Genomic DNA, 17,444 nt, shown 5'->3' with positions numbered 1-17,444 from the left:
TTTGGATGCTGGAGATCAGCTCCAAACCCTCAATCATTCCCCCACGAAAATGGTCACCCTGCCATCCAGCTGGGGTAGTTTAACAGCGGAAGACTCACCATATCCCAGGGCTAATTTGTGAGACAGCAAAGGAGTTCTGCTTTGCAATAGCGTCAGTGGACAGCTTAGCAGTTTCCACGGACAGCAGCTGTTCCGGGTGTGAGAACTGGCACCCAGGCCAACATGACAGATTGCGCTGCTCATGTGTGCTCCACCTGTGCTTGGTTATAATGTGTGTGTGCATGTGTGCATGCGTGTGTGTGTGTGTTATGGGATCCCTGGACCCCTGAGGTCAGCCTGGACCTGTCCCAGCTTCAGCTTCATCGCTGGGACAGACATTGGACTTTTTGGGCCTCTGGCCCCTCTCCAAGCAGACTGGCTCAACCCAGAGGTCTCAGGCTGTGAGCTTCATGGGTACAGGCACTCTGTCTGCCTTTTCCCTGGCCCTAGGGGATGATCATGACATTTATTCAGTGTACACATCAGGGTCCCCCATTGGGCTGATCATCCTCACACAGAACCTAACAAGGAATTGATGAAGACACCACTCCCATCTAGCAAACATGTACTGACCAACTGCCAGACGTGAGGGTTTCAGCCAAGAAAGTGTCCTTTGCCAGGATACTTAGGGTTTGTGCCCCAAATTATTCTAAAGAGACTAAGAATGGTAAGTGTCACGCTGGAGTTCCCAAGGACAGAGTACGGGGCGGCATGGTTCCTTTGCTGCTCCTCTGGACATGCCATGGCTCCTGGACTTTGGGGTTCTTCCTGGACTCCATCCCTGAGCAGTCTCTCTAGACTTATCCAACCAGCATGTGGGAATAGGCTGATGGGACAGGACTTGCTTCTCTGAGCTCCCACGTATCCAGTAGCGTCCTCAACCTCTCTAGCTGGAGTCCTGCAGGCTACCTTCTTCACAGGATAGATGAGACACCTTCACCTCTACCTGCACCCAAGCTGGAAAGCTGCTGAGATGTCTGCAGACTTTTCAGCCGGCCATCATGACGTATGGGTGCTCTGGGGGAGCAGGCGTGCCAGCTGAAAGCGAAACAGCTGCTCCTGCCTGCATGGCAGAGACGAGACAGGCACACCTGGGAAGAGAACTGAATAACAAGACCAACACAGCAAAAGAGCAAATGAGTGGCATGGACAGTCCATTCAGTAGAGTCCCCAGACAGCCATGCAGGGTTTCAGGAAGGCTGCAGGGAGAAGCTGGAGAGTGGGGAGAGCGGGATCGGGCAAGGCAGGAGAGGCAGGCAGCAGTGCTGGTGAGAGCTGGACTTGAGGTCCTTGGGGGAAACGTGCTGAGTGACGGTAGCAAGAGAGATTTGCCTGGAGTGGAGACAGAGCAGCAGGGGCGGCTTGAGTGTCTCCTAAAGGACTGCTGATCCTGTCCTGTTGGCCTTAGAGAGTCCTGGAAGAGTACATTGGGAGGCAGCCCATTGGCTGCTGCTTCAAGCTGTCCTCTGAGGACTTTAGCCTGAGTTTAGGGAGTGGGAGGAAGAAAACGAGCTTGTGATGAAGCCAAGAGGAGTGGTCAGGGGCTCGGGCAGAGAACTCGGAGGGCAATGCCATGGAGAGCGAGAGAGCTTCGAGGAGGAGGAAATGGCCCACACATGGACAGCGGATCCCTGGAATTAGGCTGGATTAGCTGCTCAGGAGAAAGGAGCCGGGCTGCAAAGGGGAGGGCGAAGACAGAGACTGAAGGAAAGGTGGATGCCTCTGAGAAAAGGAAGTCAGTGGAGAGAGAAGTGGGGTCAGGGAGAGGGGACTTACAAGGTCAGGGTGGCATGTGCTGAGGTGAAGGCAGAGGGACAGAGGAGGAGGAAGAGAGCAGCGTGTGTCAAGGAGGGAGGTGGAGTAGCGGAGATTTGCCTGGGGATCAGGGGTCTCTGTGTTGGGACCTAACAAAGGCAGACAATGTGGACAGACATAGACTCTTACGTTCCTAGCTGCCTCGAATCATTTTGTGATACATAATCATTTCCAGAAAATTTGGAAATTCAGAAAAGGGAAAATGCAACACTCACATGTACACCTACTCCTCAGAGACAGTGAATAGCAAGATGCAAATGGAGGTTCTTCCAGAAATCTTAGTGTGTAATTTACTCGTGAGGATTTTTCACATGGGCTGGGTGAGCCTATCCATCTTACTCTGCCATGCATACTGGAAAAATTAAAAGGGGGTAGCTCAGTGGTGCAGTGTATCCTTAGCATGTGCAAGGCTGTGGGCTCAATCCCCAGCACTAAAGGAATTTTTATCAACAAAAGGACTTAGATTCTATCTTTCCCAGACAATGAATATAGACCTACATTATTTTTTAAATGGTTGTATAACATTCTGTAGTATGACTACAATGATTTTCATGTAAACAATTCTCTATTGATAGATATTGCAGCTGTTCACATTTCCCCACAGACTTATCACAGCATGCAGTACTCATTTCTTTTCTTTCTTTTTTTTTTTTTTTTTTTTGGTACTGGGGATCAAACTCGGGACCTTTCGCTTTTAAGGTAGGCAGCAGCACCACTGAGCTAAATCCCCAGCTCATTTCTAACATATATGCGTCTTTAACTAGTTCTATAGTTATCCTTTTAGGAAAAGTTTCTAGAAAGCTGAGGAGTCATACTGAGTATGCTGAGGGCATACTCTTTGAAGTACTGGTTGCTCCAAATGCATGCAAGGGTCTCTTCCCGTGTCCCCTCCCCGACACTGGGTGTGAGGCGCAGGCATCTCCAGGGAGTTAGTGGGAGACACAGGAGTTGAGACTTAATGGTCTGATCTCTTTAGAGCAGGAGGATGTGACCTCATCTTTAGAGAAGGATGTGCAGAGAGGAGGAAAACCTCAGGAGTCACAGTGAGGACCTAGAGGACAGGGTTTGGTTAAAGCCTGATTTGTACCATTCTCTGACACACTCCCGTGCCACAGAGCAGAGGTAGCAGGCTGAACACTGACTGGCCCCCCAGTCAGGAGAGAGCTGCATGCCCTGGGGGTGAGGCTGAGGAGTAGTGTAAAGATAGGAGCTGGGCACCATGCGGGTGGAACAGCAGTGAGCTCCAGAGAGGGCCAGACTGAGCTCCAGCTGACACAGAAATGAGCCCTCAAGTTTCAACATCAAATTTAAGGTCCCACTCCAGCTGATGACAGGAGACAAGAAGATATGATCACTCCAGCGGTGTCATGGTCCAGAACAGGGTCACTCCAAGGACATGTCACCCTGAACACCAGTTCTGTGGGATTGGCAGGGGCGTTGTTTGTCGAGGTTGGCAGGAAGCTCTATGGCCAAATAAGTCCAAGAAGCATAGATACAGGTTTAAATGGGCTTTTTTGGCAGGACTTTTCAAAATGTTTGCTATGCCGGTGTGACTCTCAGTGATGGTGATAGAGTATGCAGGATTTTCCCAACTTACCTTGCAAGAAACTTTGGGGGAGTTCCACACAGCACTCAAACACAGAGTTAGGAGCAAAAAGCAGCTTTTAATGCCGGCGGCTCAGCGAGTGACTCCTGTCTGTCTCGAGAGCCCCGAATAGAAGTTTGCTCTTTGTTATATTCCTCTTTTTTTTTTTTTCATATTCCTCTTTTTACATCTACAAGGCTCACTTTCATTGGAGTTTCCCCAGGAATATAGCAAGCAGGATTTACATAAAGCAGAGCTGCAGAGGGGAAGAGCAAAGCATTCTGGCAGGACTTTTCTTAGTCTGTTAAGCTCCTTTGGTGACAGATTACAGAAGTGGTCATGGTTACTCAGGTGCATTCTACAAAAAGCATAGTTACCTAGTTAACCCATAGTTGTCCAATTTTATACGCAGGGGTGGTTTCCTCTTTCAACTTGACCAAAGAATCTTTTTCACAAAGAACATTTTGGAAATAGTGTTCCATGGTGTTCCATAGTATCTGTTTTCAGAAATGGGTTTCTTGGAGATTGATGCTCAGAGTGATGGGGCTGTGGCAGATGACCGCTTGGAGTAGGAAAGAAAAATAACCTTACTAAAAGCCATTTAACACCCTTAATCAAGCATTCACGGTGTGCTGGGTTCCTGCCATGTGCCATCTCCCTGGATGTTTACAGTGGGTCTGGGAAGTAGAGGGTATGTCCCCCTCCTTTATACACGGAGTCCAGGAAGCTCAGACACAGAAAGGGAGAGCAGGAGCACACCTCAAGTGGTGAGAAACGACTTGTAGAATTTGAGGGACCAGAGGGGACATCAGAGGCACATCAGTCTAGCAGCTGCTCCAATCCCATCCCACTAAATTTACAGGGTTCCTGAGAGTAGAGAAGGGGCTGTCCCTACTGGTGTGGATGTGATGGGAAGTCAGCCCAAGATCTCAAACAAAAGTCTCCCCACCCCTGAGGGGCTACCTAGAAAAAGGGTGGTGTTGTAGCCATGGTTTTCAAGTGACATAGGTTTAGTACAGGACACCTAATTTATAAAATTATTTTATGGTAGTCACCCAAAAAGTCAAATGCAGAGGACTGTAAGAGATCTAGCTGTGCACTAGAGACCCAAAAGAATCCAGCCAAGGGCCTGAATCCCACGGCACTGTCCAGCACAGGTCCAGCTGAAGGCCTGGAGTCCAAGGCAGAGTCCTCCATGAGTCCAGGCAGAGAGGCCTAGAGCCCAGGGCAATAACTCATGCTTGTCCATATTGAGGATCTGCACCAGGAAGGCCCAAAGGCCAGTGGTGGAAGCTAAAAAACCTGTGCTGGTGGGGTGAAGGATTTGTGCCACCAGGCTGAGGGATCTATGCTGGAGCCAGGAAGTGATGCTCACAGTGAAGATCAGAGTTGCCCTACAAGAACAGCAGCCATTCCCAGCGACTGCAAGGACAGGAGCTGCTCCTCCGATGAGAAAAGCCAAGTTCGCATCAGGAAAACCATCTGCAGCAAGCTTCTCCTAGAAAGTCAACAGCCCCCATCTTCCCCTCCAGTTCTCTCTCTCTCTCTTTTTGGTTTTTTTAAGCAAGATCTCCCTTTGTAGCTCAGGCTGGCCTTGCACTCTTGGTGATCCTCCTGCCTCAGCCTCTGGAGTGCAAAGATCACAGGCAAGCGCCACCATGCCCAGCTTCCAGTTCTCTTTTTATGGCATTGGCCACAATTCTCAGGTGGGTCTTCCACACTCAAACCACCCTGATCCAGTTCTCCTGGCCATTCCAAAGTGACCATTAGTTAATCTACCACAGGTGGGCATTTGGGGTTGTCATAGTGACAGGGATTGCTCCTGGCACTTGAGGGCAGGCCAGGCTGGGTGCGGTGGTGCACATCTGTAATCCCAGCATTCTGAGAGGCAAAGGCAGGAGGATTTCAAATTCAGGCCCAGCCAGGGCAATTTAATGACTTAGCAAGACCCTGTCTCAAAAATTTCAAAAAGGGAAGGAGGCTGCTGGGGATATAGCTCAGTAAGGAGGCCCCATGTTCAATCCCAAGTCCATGCCCAGGAGGTAAAACTAATCTAATGAAAAACTGTACAACCTAAAATGCCCACAGTATCCAAGTGAAAGGAAAGGGAAGTCATTTAGGATAAGAAGGGTGTAGGCTGAAGGGGGGATTTACTCCCAACCTCTGTGCTTGCCAAGAACACAGGGGAAGGAAACGGAGGATTCAGAGTGAAGAGGAGGGACCAGGAGAGGAAGCACCTGTCCCAGGTAGCAGATGTGGGTTTTAGGAAGGAAGAAGGAGCTTTAAAGATGGGGACCAAGTGGGAACAGCACGAGCGGGAAGAAAGAGCAGGCCCACAGAGGGTCACCATCACAACTCGCTGAGCAGGAGAATCTGAGGAGCCATCAGCATCTTCGGAGTGGAAAGGGGCAGGCGGATTCCCACTGGGATACAGAAGAAGCCACAAAGGAAGCCTGCGGAAGAGGCAGTGGCGGGAGGGGACTAATGAAAACAATTTTGCAACCTTAATTACAGGCTCTCCAACCTTAAACTACAGCTCTGCTGCAACTTTAAATACAGCATTGGCTCCTGAGAAGACTCTGAAGTCTTTATTTTTCCTGACCCAATTGGCAGTTTTAAAAACTCACTCTGTGAACTCTGCTGAAGATAATCATCAAAATATGTTCCTTGAAGTGCCCACAGAAAGACGTTTTATTCCATTCCTCGAATCTCTTTCTCTCCCCAATCCAGTGGAAGAATGCAGCCCCAGAAAGTCAAAAGAAGGAATCAACTGCACATTTTTGGTCAGCCAAAAGAAAGCCAGTGCCAGTGACCACGGTTAGGTGAGCGGCTGGTTAACCCGCAGCAGGAGAGGTGCCCCAAGATCAACCCAAGGAGTCAGGCGTGGTGGTGTATCCCTATAACCTCAGCATTTGGAGAGGCTGAGGCAGGAAGATCATAAGTTTGAGCTTAACCTGGGCAACTTATTTAGAGATAAATAACATAAAAAGGGCTGGGGATGTAGCTTAGTGCAAAGGCCCTGGGTTTCATCCCTAGGTCTGGAAAAAAAAATCAACGCAAGAGAGTCAGTCACCACCAGAGCCATGTGCCAAGATGTGCACCTTCAATCAAACTTTCTACATGGCTTCAGGGGAGCAAAGGTTTAAAAAAAACAAGGAATTCCTCCACTGTGGCCATCCTTCCGTGTTCAAGTTGGGTATGGGAGGAACAAAGGCCCTTTCAGGTCTCCATTGGCTGCCGCTGCATTATGGGTCTGGGCTTGCAACACTGGCCTTCAAAGGCTGCTTGGGTTTTATTTTTCCCCTAGCACACTGCCTGCAATTTGGGCACGATAGCCACGTGAAGACTGGAGCCTGGCTATCCCTTCCATAGGAAATCGGTGGGGCTGGTTTCTTTACAACAGGGGACTAAAACCCTCCCTCATCACAGCTGGGGTCCCTTAGGGCCTGGAGAGTCTTAGATGTTGGCTCCTTCGTGATTCCTAGAGAAGCATTCCCTTCCAGCTGTGTCCTTCAGAGGGGCTTGATGAAAGTTTGTACCATTGAAAAATACAATATGGTTCATGTTTAATACTTACAAAAATATTAATTACAGTAAAAGAAACATGGCCATTAATCTCCCTCAGAATCCTCCCCTTCAATTCAAACACATTTATCTCATCATTCTTGCCACCTTCTGAAGAAGTTCTGGAAGTCCTCCTTCACTAGTATCTTTAGTCCCTCTGTCATGGCTGCCTTGATGTCCTGAACAGATTCAAAATGTTTGCCTTTCATAGTCATTTTGACTTTAGGCAAGAGCCAGAAATCCTCCCAGTGTCAGATCCAGCGAATAAGGTAGATGAGGACACACCGTGACATTTTTATGGGCCTCCCTTTTCACTCTATGGCTCCCAGAAGCAACATTCACTATATTTACCTCATAAAGACACTCACGAAAGAGGACTTCCAGAACTGCTTCAGAAAGTGGCAGGAATGATGGGATGAGTGTGTTCAAAGCAAAGGGGCATGTTCTCAGGGAATTCATGGCAATGAGTCTTTTACTGTTAAAAAAAGAAAAAACTATGTAGATAGTTTTTGATCACTCCTCGTCTTCTCCTATGTCCTCACCCAAGCCCACCCCCTTCTGTTCTTTCTGGATCCTGAAATCAACAAAACAGGAAAGAGGAGGAAAGGAGAGTGTGTGCATGCACCTGCCGCAGAGACTTTCCACCTCTGTGGTCCCGGGACATCTGCATCTATTCTGACACAGGGCCCTCATCTGCCGTCCAGAAGCCCAGCCACATACATGCTTCTCACACATGCTTCGGCACATCAGAAGTTCTGAATTTCATGGATGTTTACGTACAACATAACCAAGAGCCAGAGACAGCCTCATCTCAGAGAGCTGTGGAATTACAGGTGGGGTTCTAAGTGATTAACTGGAGCCAGGATGGGAAAAAAATAGCTCCCTATACCCAAACAACCCATACACACCCTTTAGCTTGAGAAGAACATCAAAGCCCTTGTTCTAGCGCTGTAGAGGAGGGGGGAGCAGAGCCTCAATCCTGCAGCTTCTGCCTCACCCCTCACCATTCATTTGTTCCTTGGCAGTTGAAGCTTCGGGCCTCTGTGGGCTGATTTTGTCTCTCCATCTTTAAACCTTTGCAAACTCCAGGCATCCACACTCCCTAGCCACAGGGAACTCTAAAAATAAACCAGATTTAAGCCATATTTTAAGTAATTGGTCTTCTTCTTCTTTTTTTTTTTTTAATAAAAATGAGCTCTGACTGCAATGACAGAGGGTAGCAATTAACTAAGGCTACCGGCCTTAAAGGGTCAGAGAGCGGTGTCACTGAACAGCCACTGTGGCATCAGCTCTGTGCCAAGAGGGGCCAGGAGGAGGTTCCCCAACCTCAGGGAGGTGACAGACTGGTGAGGGGCATGATGCACAGACAATGCCAGGCCGGGAAAGACAGGTCTTGTCCCAGCTCTGGGACGTTCCTGAGCCCGTGCGTAACTCCGCAGATAGATAACCCACACGCCTATTTGGGTCTCCGGGTTCCTGGACATGTAGGCACCACCAGCCAGCTGCTGGATCACTCACTGTCCCTGAACCTTGGCATCATAACAAAAGTGGACTCTGGGACTCTCTTCCCGCTCTCTTAGCCTGATACCATCTCTGTGATTCCATCTCTGGAATCACTTCTGAGATCAGCAACACCGAAGGCACAGGAGTAGGCATGGGAGGTGGGGCAGGGGAGGAAGTTCTCCGGCCTCAGGTGACCCTGCTTGGCCCAGTTCAGGGGAGGCATCCAGATATCTGTCCATTCAATCGGCCCCTAGTAAATCACAAGTCCGTCCTCCGCCAACTCCGTCTTTTCTTATTCTTTGGGTCTGCATGTTCATCCGTTCCCTGACCGGAACAATCTCAGTGTAATGTGAGCACAGTGAGTTTGTGCTCACAAAGGGCTCAGCCTCACAAATGCTTTGAATTATGTTCTCATTAAAGGGAACACAGCTCATGTGGCAAATAGCTGCAGCATTCCAGGCATAGGTGAATCCAGAGTCCCCAGGGTCTGAGGCTCAGCGCTGGAGAGCAGGAAGTTCAGGGACCAGGAGAAGGAGACGCTGTCTCTGGGGATGGGGAAGGGCCATGAGTTATGGAGCCGAGATGTCAGCACAGGGATGATGGCCAAAGACTCGTGAGCCCCTGATCTGGAGAGAGCTGAGCTCCAGAGCTGGCAGGTGTCACTTCCTGTCCCATGGGCCACTCCTCACAGTACCGGAAAGCAGTCACTATTACCCCCACTTGCTAATGAGAGCTGGTTTAAGCGGCTCTCACTGGGAGAGATGGGGCTGGTGCTTGCTGAAGGCTAGTGTCAGCCTTGCCTGAATTAAGTCATCCCAGAGTCCCCGAAAAGGCTGTAAACAGGGAGGTGATAAAATTGGCTCTGGAGCCAGAACAGGGAGGAGACCAGTCACAAGGGAAGGCTGAGGAGCACCACCAAGCCCAGAGAGAAAGGAGGGCCAGAAGCGGGAGGGTCTCTGCTCCCAGCCCGGAAGGGGCGAGGCGCTGGCTGGCTTCAGTCAGACCCAAGTGGAAGGCACCAAGTAATTCCAACCCGTCTCTCCGGAGATCTTAACCCCGCTGGGGAAGCTGTCCCTGTAAACTGTTGGCAGATTGATGATAGGCTGGCAGCGCGAGTTGCAAACCTTACCAGCCCTCACTAAAGCACTTGCAGCCATACGCCCGCACACGTACACTCAGCATGCACACTCACCACTCACTGATGCTGTCAGAAAAAGGCTACCTAGAATTGCCATTGGGGAGAGAAAAACCAAGATTCAGGGAGCTTTAGCACCCGATGCTCTGTAACTTTAATCTGGCATTAAAGACCTCATTATGTGCATGCACACACACACACACACACACACATGCACACACATATGCACACACCAACTCAGTTCCTCTCCTGTCGAACCAGAAGACTAATTTCCCACTCCATCTGTGCCACAGGCTAATTGGAAGGGGCAGATGGGACACTCAAAATTGTACTTGTTGAGCCCTACTCTGTGCCTGCCACCATGCTGAGGACTTTGGGTAAAGGAAAGAACAAGAGGGAAGCAGTCTCTGCCCTCAAACGTCCACACATGTGCAGCCAGAGAAATAAGGAAAAGCCCCCACAGTCCATGACGGAGCGAGTCACAGAGCACACACAGGGAGTGCGGGCAGCAGTGAACTCTCTAAGGCTGGGAGCTCAAGGAAGATGCTGCTGCAGGACTGACATCTGAGCTGTGAGCTAGAGGCTGAGCAGAGGGCACTGACAGCAGTCAGGGTGGCATCTTTAATCTGGTGTCTTCCTTTGTTCCTTCCCCACAAGGTCCATTCAGGGCAGCCTTTGCCCATCCAGTGTTCTCGCCAGCTCCATCTTGGCTCCCGGGTTGATGACCCTGGTCACAGTGCAGCGTCTGGGGAATGAGGCTGCAGGTGCTGAGGAATCCTGGGATGCAGCCCAAGGTGGTCATTGGTTATTGTCAGTGCCCTGGATGCTCCACACACAGGTCATGGGCCTGCCCCTCCTTTCTACTGATTCACCTTGTGGGTGCAGAATCAGGATTTCTCGGCACTCTAGAACGTTTGCTCCTTACCTTGAGTGGCAGTAGGTATGCTGGGAAGGTTTCTGAGCTCAATTCTTGGCTTCCCCACTTATATTCTGTGTGCTATTAAGCAACCTTCCTAATGTCTTTGAGCCTCAGTCTCTTTGTCCACAAAAGTGATTCTTTAGAGTCATGAAGTTTATAGAGTTGTTGTGAAGACAGTCTTGAGGCAAGACCCAGCACTTCATTACATTTTTTAAAATTGGAAACAGAGAAAAGCAAACTTAGCGCTTCTGCTTTTAGCGTTATAGACCTAGAAACAGTCTTAAGCTGTAAAATTTAGGTATTAGATAAATGACAAACATTCTGCTAAATGCGTTGCTTAAGTTGAAAGAAAATAAGGAAAATCCCCAAGAACCAAATAAAACAAACAAAAATATACAATTAAATTAGGAGTTGAAGCCATATAGGGGAATAAATAGAGAGCCGGGTCAGGAGCATCGAATCTTGGATGCATGAGCTGATGGTGAGGAAGGGAGTCAAGGCCACCAGTGGTACCAGCAGAGCACCTGGACCAAGGACTCACCGTAGGCCTGGACCCTGGAAGGTGCCCCTCCCGGGCTGCTCTCACACCCACACTGTCCCACACTGGGATGGCCCCAGTCCCTTCTGATTGGTCACAACCCTCCCATACATTGCTCAATGCCTCGCCATCTCTACTGGTAAAGATTTGGACTTGCATGCCAGCTACTCTGCTCTTGGGAAAATTAGGGCAGGGTAGAGCAAGAGGCTAGGAGAGAAGATACATCTGCCAGAGAGCTGACCAGGAACCCTCCTATCTCCAAGGACTCCAGGCAGAGGCTGGAGTCTCGCTAATCATGTTTCGTTGCTGTTTGGTTTGGTTTAGTTTTGGTGCTGGGGATTGAACCCAGGGCCTCCTGCATGCTAACTGCATACTCTACTACTGAGCAACACCCCAGCCTTTCAGGGAGTTTTAAGTGCACAGGATAAAATATGGAGATCTTCTGAGTTAAACTCAAAAGTGTATTTTTATGTTAATACTCATTGGGGTGGACTAATAGATCTGTGTATATTTATATGATATGTGAGTTGAAATATAATTTGTACCCTTCTTGATGGTAACTTATTAATTAAGCAGAACATTAAGATGTTCTTAAAATCCAATCTACTGTATTCATTTTTAAGAAGCTGTCTTAAGAAAATCATGTATGTCTGAAGATTTTTGCTGCAATAACACTGAAGTGTTATTCAAGCACACACATATATGCATATCCACACAATTTTTCTAAAGCATATAAGCATAACCACAAATATTATATATTATGATCCTTTATCCCTAAAGACTCGATCATGTATTTCCTAAGAATAGAATATAATCAGAAATAGTGAAGAATTTCATGAATTTACTTTGATACTTTGTCTAATCAACTGTTCATACCCCAATATTCTCAGTTGACTGAATATTGTCCTCTAAGGGTTTCCTTCTCCTTCCAGCACAGGATCCAGTTTGTGCTTAGGTACTGCATTTGGCTATCGTGTTTCTTTCCCTTTTTATTGTGTTTTATGACTATGACAGTTTTGACTAGCTGACTTTTCAAAAATAGGATGATCATTGTGTTTTCTTCTCTTCCCTTTTGCATTGTTGGTTGATAAAATACCTAGGTGATGGTGGCTGCTTCCCATGATGCCCACATGTCCTTCCTAGGTGATTTTACTTTGGACCTCCTAGTCAAGGTGCTTTCTGATCTTCCCAGTGGATAAGCACTGAGTGTTTTTCCCCTCCCTTGCAACTCACAAGGAATCAGTGTCCTCGTCAAAATGACTTTTCCTTAAGACCTTTAAAGACAATATCTACCGATGAGTCTTGCCGGACCCAGTCCTCTACCATGATGACAACATGCTGACTCCAGTGGTACTAGAACTCCAGCCCTACTGCAAGAAAGAGCTGTCCTTTCTCCCTATCGATCTGTCTCTATGAGTATGAGTTCATGGTTTCTTACTTTATGAGTTATAATTGTGTTATTATACTGTGTGAGTAACCTTTCCATCACTGAGACAAAATACCTGACATACACAGCTTAAAAGAAGAAAGGTTTATTTCAGCTCACAGTTTCAGAGGGTTCAGTCCATGGTGATCTGTTTCTTAGGCAGGAGCATCCTGATAGAAAGGCATAGCAGAGGAAAGCTGCTTATCTCATAGCAACCAGGAAGCAGAGATGAGAAGGCTGGGGACAAGATACATCCTTCCAAAGCACACCCCAGTGACCTATTTCCCCTGCCTGGGCCTCATTGCATAACGGCCCTTTCAGCTATGAACTTATCAATGGATTAATTCATTGATAAGGTTAGTGATCATGATCTAATCAGAAAGTCCCACCTCTGAACACATGAGACTTTGGAGGAACACTTTAGATCTAAACCCGAACACATACCTAAGTATTTTAGTACGGAAATAGTTCCAGATTTGTCCAGTAGCGACATCTTCAGCTACTTTTTGTGCTCCTTGTGATAGTTCATTTTTCCTGTTCCTCCCTTCTTTCCTTCCTTTTCTTTTGTTTTTGTTTTAGCACTTCCTTGATTTCTGGAAAAATGAGATGTTCCAGGTCCCTCTTTTACCTAATCCATTTTGTCTTAGTTACTTTCTTGTTGCTGGAGCACAGTATGCAACACCCACAACTTAAAGGAAGAAAGGTTTACTTTGGCTCACAGTCTGTGGAGCGTTTAGTCCATAGTAGGCTTGCTTAAGGCATGGCAGCAGAAAGCTGAAGGAAAGAGATCAAGAGAGGTGGGAAGGAGATAGACCCTTCCAGGCCACGTTCTCCAAACAGGTCTCACCTTCCAACAGCGCCTTTAGCTATAAACTCATCAGAGGATTAATCACTATTAGTTGCTGCCATCCCTATTCTCTTGTGGTGGCTACTCCGAAAGCAGGTAAGGCAAGAATAGATTGATGGGGCTGCTTTTTGATCTCTAGTTTTCAAGGTTGATCATTTTTCAGCTAGGTCTTATTTTGAGGGGAAGAGGGATTTAGACGTGTATGTTCTGGATAAATCATAGAAGAACAGTCACAGGGTCACAGCGTAAATGCGTGTATCAAATTCCCCCCCAGAAGCCATGGCCACTTTGCGACCTCTTCCCCAACCTCGAGCATCCTCACCGGCAGTGCTGTGTTGCTAATGTGTTTTACTATCAGGCACCTGCTTGTTGCCATCCTGATGAGTAAGAAACTGCATCACCATGTGGCTTCAAATTGCATTTACTCTATCCACAAAGTCGAACATCTTTTCATTTGTTTAAGGGTCATCTTATATATCTTTTCATAAATTGTGCAGATCTTTGACAAATTTTTCTATTGCATTTTTCGTCCTTTATTTCTCTTATTTTTAAAAAGCTCTTTATAAATTTGGTACAGTAGTTCTTTGCCTGTGGTATATGTTGTGAATATTTTTGCCTGGCTTGTCATTTGCCTTTTAATTGTGCGTATGGTGGGTTTTATTCCATGTAAAGATATTTTTATTTTACTGCTATGTAGTTAAATCTACTGAGCTTTTATTACCCTCAGATTTGGAGGTGTAGTTTGACAAATGCCCTCTATAGACATCTCCCAAGCGAGTTAGGTTTCATCATCAGCTTTCATCCCCACTTCCCAGGAAAAGAGCCAGGGTTAGGTCAGAGTAGGTCATCTCCTCCATTTCTCAAATACCCCTTTGGGAACCTGGCTCCTTCCTTTTTTTTTTGGTACCGGAGATCGAACTCGGGTCCTTGCGCTTGCGCAGCAGGCGGCAAAACCACTGAGCTAAATCCCCGGCACAATCTGGCTCCTTCTGCCCCGTCTTAGGCATCTTTCTTCCCAGTGTTCCTAAGAGGCCAGGCCTTACCCGGAGGAGGAAGTGTGAGGGGTCTGGGAAGGAGTCTTCTAAATGAGGAAATGCCTGTCATTTAGGTCTCACTTAGGGACCACGTGAGCACACGGAAGAAGCGCCTCCCTGGCCTCCTCCCATGGTCCCTTTGACACCTGCTGGGTCCAGAATGAGGTGTGTAGGGCAGGGGTCTCTGCCCATCTTGAATCCATGTCCCACTTCCTCCTCTTCACGCCTCCCCCTAGCTGGATGCAGAATCTCGGCGGGGACTGTGCTGGACCCACTTCTGCCTCATCTCTGGAGGAGAGGACACTGACCCAGATCAACCAATCAGCTCTTCCCCCAGGGGCCTGAGAGAGATGCAGATAGAATAGCGCGCTGAGCTGGCTTGAGTGTCTCTCTCAGCTCACGGGGATGGGGAGATGTTACCAGAGGGGTGGGACATCCCCACCCTCAGTCACCTAAGTCTCACCTCTGCCTCCCTTCTCTCAGCTTGGACATCTGGAGCTGAGGTGGTTTAGACCTGGGGCAGGGTGGGTAGGGGGTGGGGGACTGGCAGTGGTGGATCAGCTTGAGGGAGTCAGATGCGGCTCAGGGTGCAGCCCGAGTCTGACGGCACTGGCTCCATCGCAGTGAGGTCGGCTGGCAGCGACGGGGATGCACTGTGCGTTACCGAAGAGGAACTGGCTGGCGAAGACGAGGACATGCCATCCTTCCCAGGCACGCAGGAGGGTAAGGACTCCAGAGCCGCCCCTGCCTCCTTTCTGGGCTGAGAGCTCTCTGCCCATATCCAGGCTGGTTAGAGACTTGTCCCACCATGTGAGACTCCAGGCTCTCATTTCCCAGCAGCTCCGGAAGAGGGAAGGACAGAGCTGTGTGGCCCTGGCCGGTGCTGTGAGGCGATCCCAATCTTTGACAGGCTGCCAGCTGTCTGCCGGGCAGTCAGTCCAGGGGGCACCTCTGCCCTCTGCCCCAGCCAGACACCTGTGTCTGGGGCCTGTCTTCTAGCTCCCCTTACCGTCCCCTTCATTGTCCCATGTGCCCTGAACCACCATGTGGCAGAGGGTATAGATTACTGCCCTGATTGTACGTTGCAGTCACCCAGTGGAGCCAACACCAACCCTCAGCAGTGTGCAGACTTTGGTCTGGAGGGTAAGCCGGGCACCAGGGTTTTAGTTGTTTCTGGTGCTCCTCCTGTGAAGCTGAGGCTGAGTTCACATAAGGAATTTTACCGCCGGGGTCACCACTGCTTTCCCGTTGGCCACTGGTGCCCGCCAGAGTTTCCAGGAACGCCGGCTCCCTCCTCCCTCCATACTGGTGACCTGACTGCTGGACTGTAACCATGCACGTGGTGTCCAGGAAATAGTTACCTGGTCAGTTTGGGGACTGGTGACTGACTTCTGGTTTGCCTGAGGGGATCCCCCAGGGTGTGGGACTTTGAGTTTTAACACAGAATCTCTGCAAACTGCCCTGCTTTGCCCCTGCTGAGAAGTCCCCAGGATAAAGTCTAGGAAGTTTTGGGTGAACTAGGACTATGTCTTGGATGATCAGTGGGGCCACTGCAGAGAAGCGAGGTTTCCCCACCCTGTGGGACAGAATGGTGGGAATGACCATGGTAATGGGGGCGGGGAGGTGTGTGTGGTGTGTGTGGTGTGTGTGTCTGTGTGTGTGGCAGTGCTGGGGATTGAACCCAGGGCCTTCCACTGAGCTACATCCCCAGAACGTTTTATTTTATTTTACTTTATTTATTAAAAAAATTTTTTTTCGTACTGGGGATCAAACTCGGGACCTTGTGCTTGTGAGGCAGGCGCCGGAACCACTGAGCTAAATCCCCAGCCTTTATTTTTTTATTTTGAAATAGAGTCTCTGTAAGTTGCTAAGTTGCCCGGGCTAGGCTTGCAATCCTGCCTCAGCCTTCCAGAATGCTGGGATCACATGTGTGCACCACCACACCCCGTTAGGGGTTATCTCTTCCTCTCCAGAAAGCTTTAAGACTGAGAAAGGCAGTAAGAAGGGTAGGGAATGAGGGTGGAGAACTCCTTTCAGCTCCAGCCTTGCCCTCTGGCCTAAACAACTGCCATTCTCCTGCCCCCAAAGGCCTGCCAGGACCCCACTGCAGCCGCTGCCAGAAGAACCTGTCTTTGCACACGTCCGTGAGGATTCTGTACCTCTTCCTGGCTCTGCTCCTGGTGGCTGTGGCTGTGCTGGCCTCTCTGGGTGAGTCTGGATCTCCCCCAGCCCGGGCTGCAGAGGGGGCTCTGCTCAGGGCTCCGTCCCAAACTCCCTGTACCCAGAACCCGGAACTGGCATCTTCCTGGCTAGAAATCTTCATGACTAATCCACACGGGGAACACTGGCTCCAAATTTCTGGTCGAGAGTTAGCCATGTGGCCTTGAGTGAGGCAGCCCCCCTACCGGGACTCCTGACCCCCTACAATAAAATGAGACGATAGGAGGAGATCAGTGGTTCTGTTTCAGTTCCAAGTGAGAATTCCTTGAGAACTTTAAAAACTATTGATGTCCGGGCCCCACCTGGGCAAAGGAATTGACCCTGTCCTCCCGCTCTGCAGATGATTCTCTTGTGCATCCAGGCCTGAGATCACAACCAGCTCAGGTGACTTCTCAGCCCCTCTGTGGTCTGTGTGTTTCTTAAAGTGAGGTTGGACGCTCCTCTGCATCCAGGTCACCCCCACTGTGCATTAAAATGCAAAGTTCCAGGTCTCATGGAGACCTCTGAAATCCAAGCCCTTCGGGTGAGGCCCAGGAGCCTAAAGTTTCTGTCACCATGGTAGCAACTGGAGGACAGAATATGGCCAAGTTTAGTTGACTCCCGCCTGCTGGGTGCTCACGGTTAAAGCACACTGATTCGAGCAAGCAGGTGATATATTGCTGCAACCCCATTTGCTCCTCACTTCAGACTTTGAAATGCCAGGCTTCTGTGGGTCTGTTTGTTCCAATCTTCTGGATGTTAGAGCTGGGAGAAGGGAGAGGGATGGAGGCGCCAGAGTGGTCCTCACCCTGCGCCCTCCCCAACAGTGAGCATCTCCGT

General features: G+C 49.1%; 1 protein-coding gene across 4 annotated transcripts in view; it reads left to right on the top strand.

The window, feature by feature from the left end:
- Window positions 1-17,444, top strand: part of Scara3 (scavenger receptor class A member 3) — a 34,340-nt gene that overhangs the window by 3,432 nt on the left and 13,464 nt on the right. For 2 of the 4 annotated variants that reach the window (XM_004848395.3, XM_087216770.1), the window contains exons 2-3: window positions 15,030-15,128; window positions 16,494-16,613. In XM_004848395.3, coding sequence (XP_004848452.2) covers window positions 15,030-15,128; window positions 16,494-16,613 — 219 coding nt within the window. Of the gene's footprint in view, window positions 1-7,595; window positions 7,837-15,029; window positions 15,129-16,493; window positions 16,614-17,444 lie in introns of all 4 variants that reach the window. The other 2 variants (XM_087216769.1, XM_004848396.3) reach the window with 2 other exon arrangements.

The sequence above is a fragment of the Heterocephalus glaber genome, unplaced genomic scaffold, assembly GCF_053883595.1.
Source record: "Heterocephalus glaber isolate CG9 unplaced genomic scaffold, H.glaber_assembly_v1.0 deba00001460, whole genome shotgun sequence".
NCBI classification, from domain to species: Eukaryota; Metazoa; Chordata; class Mammalia; order Rodentia; family Bathyergidae; genus Heterocephalus; species Heterocephalus glaber.
Note: the sequence above shows the minus strand (reverse complement) of the source record. Positions and strands in the feature narration are given on the sequence as shown.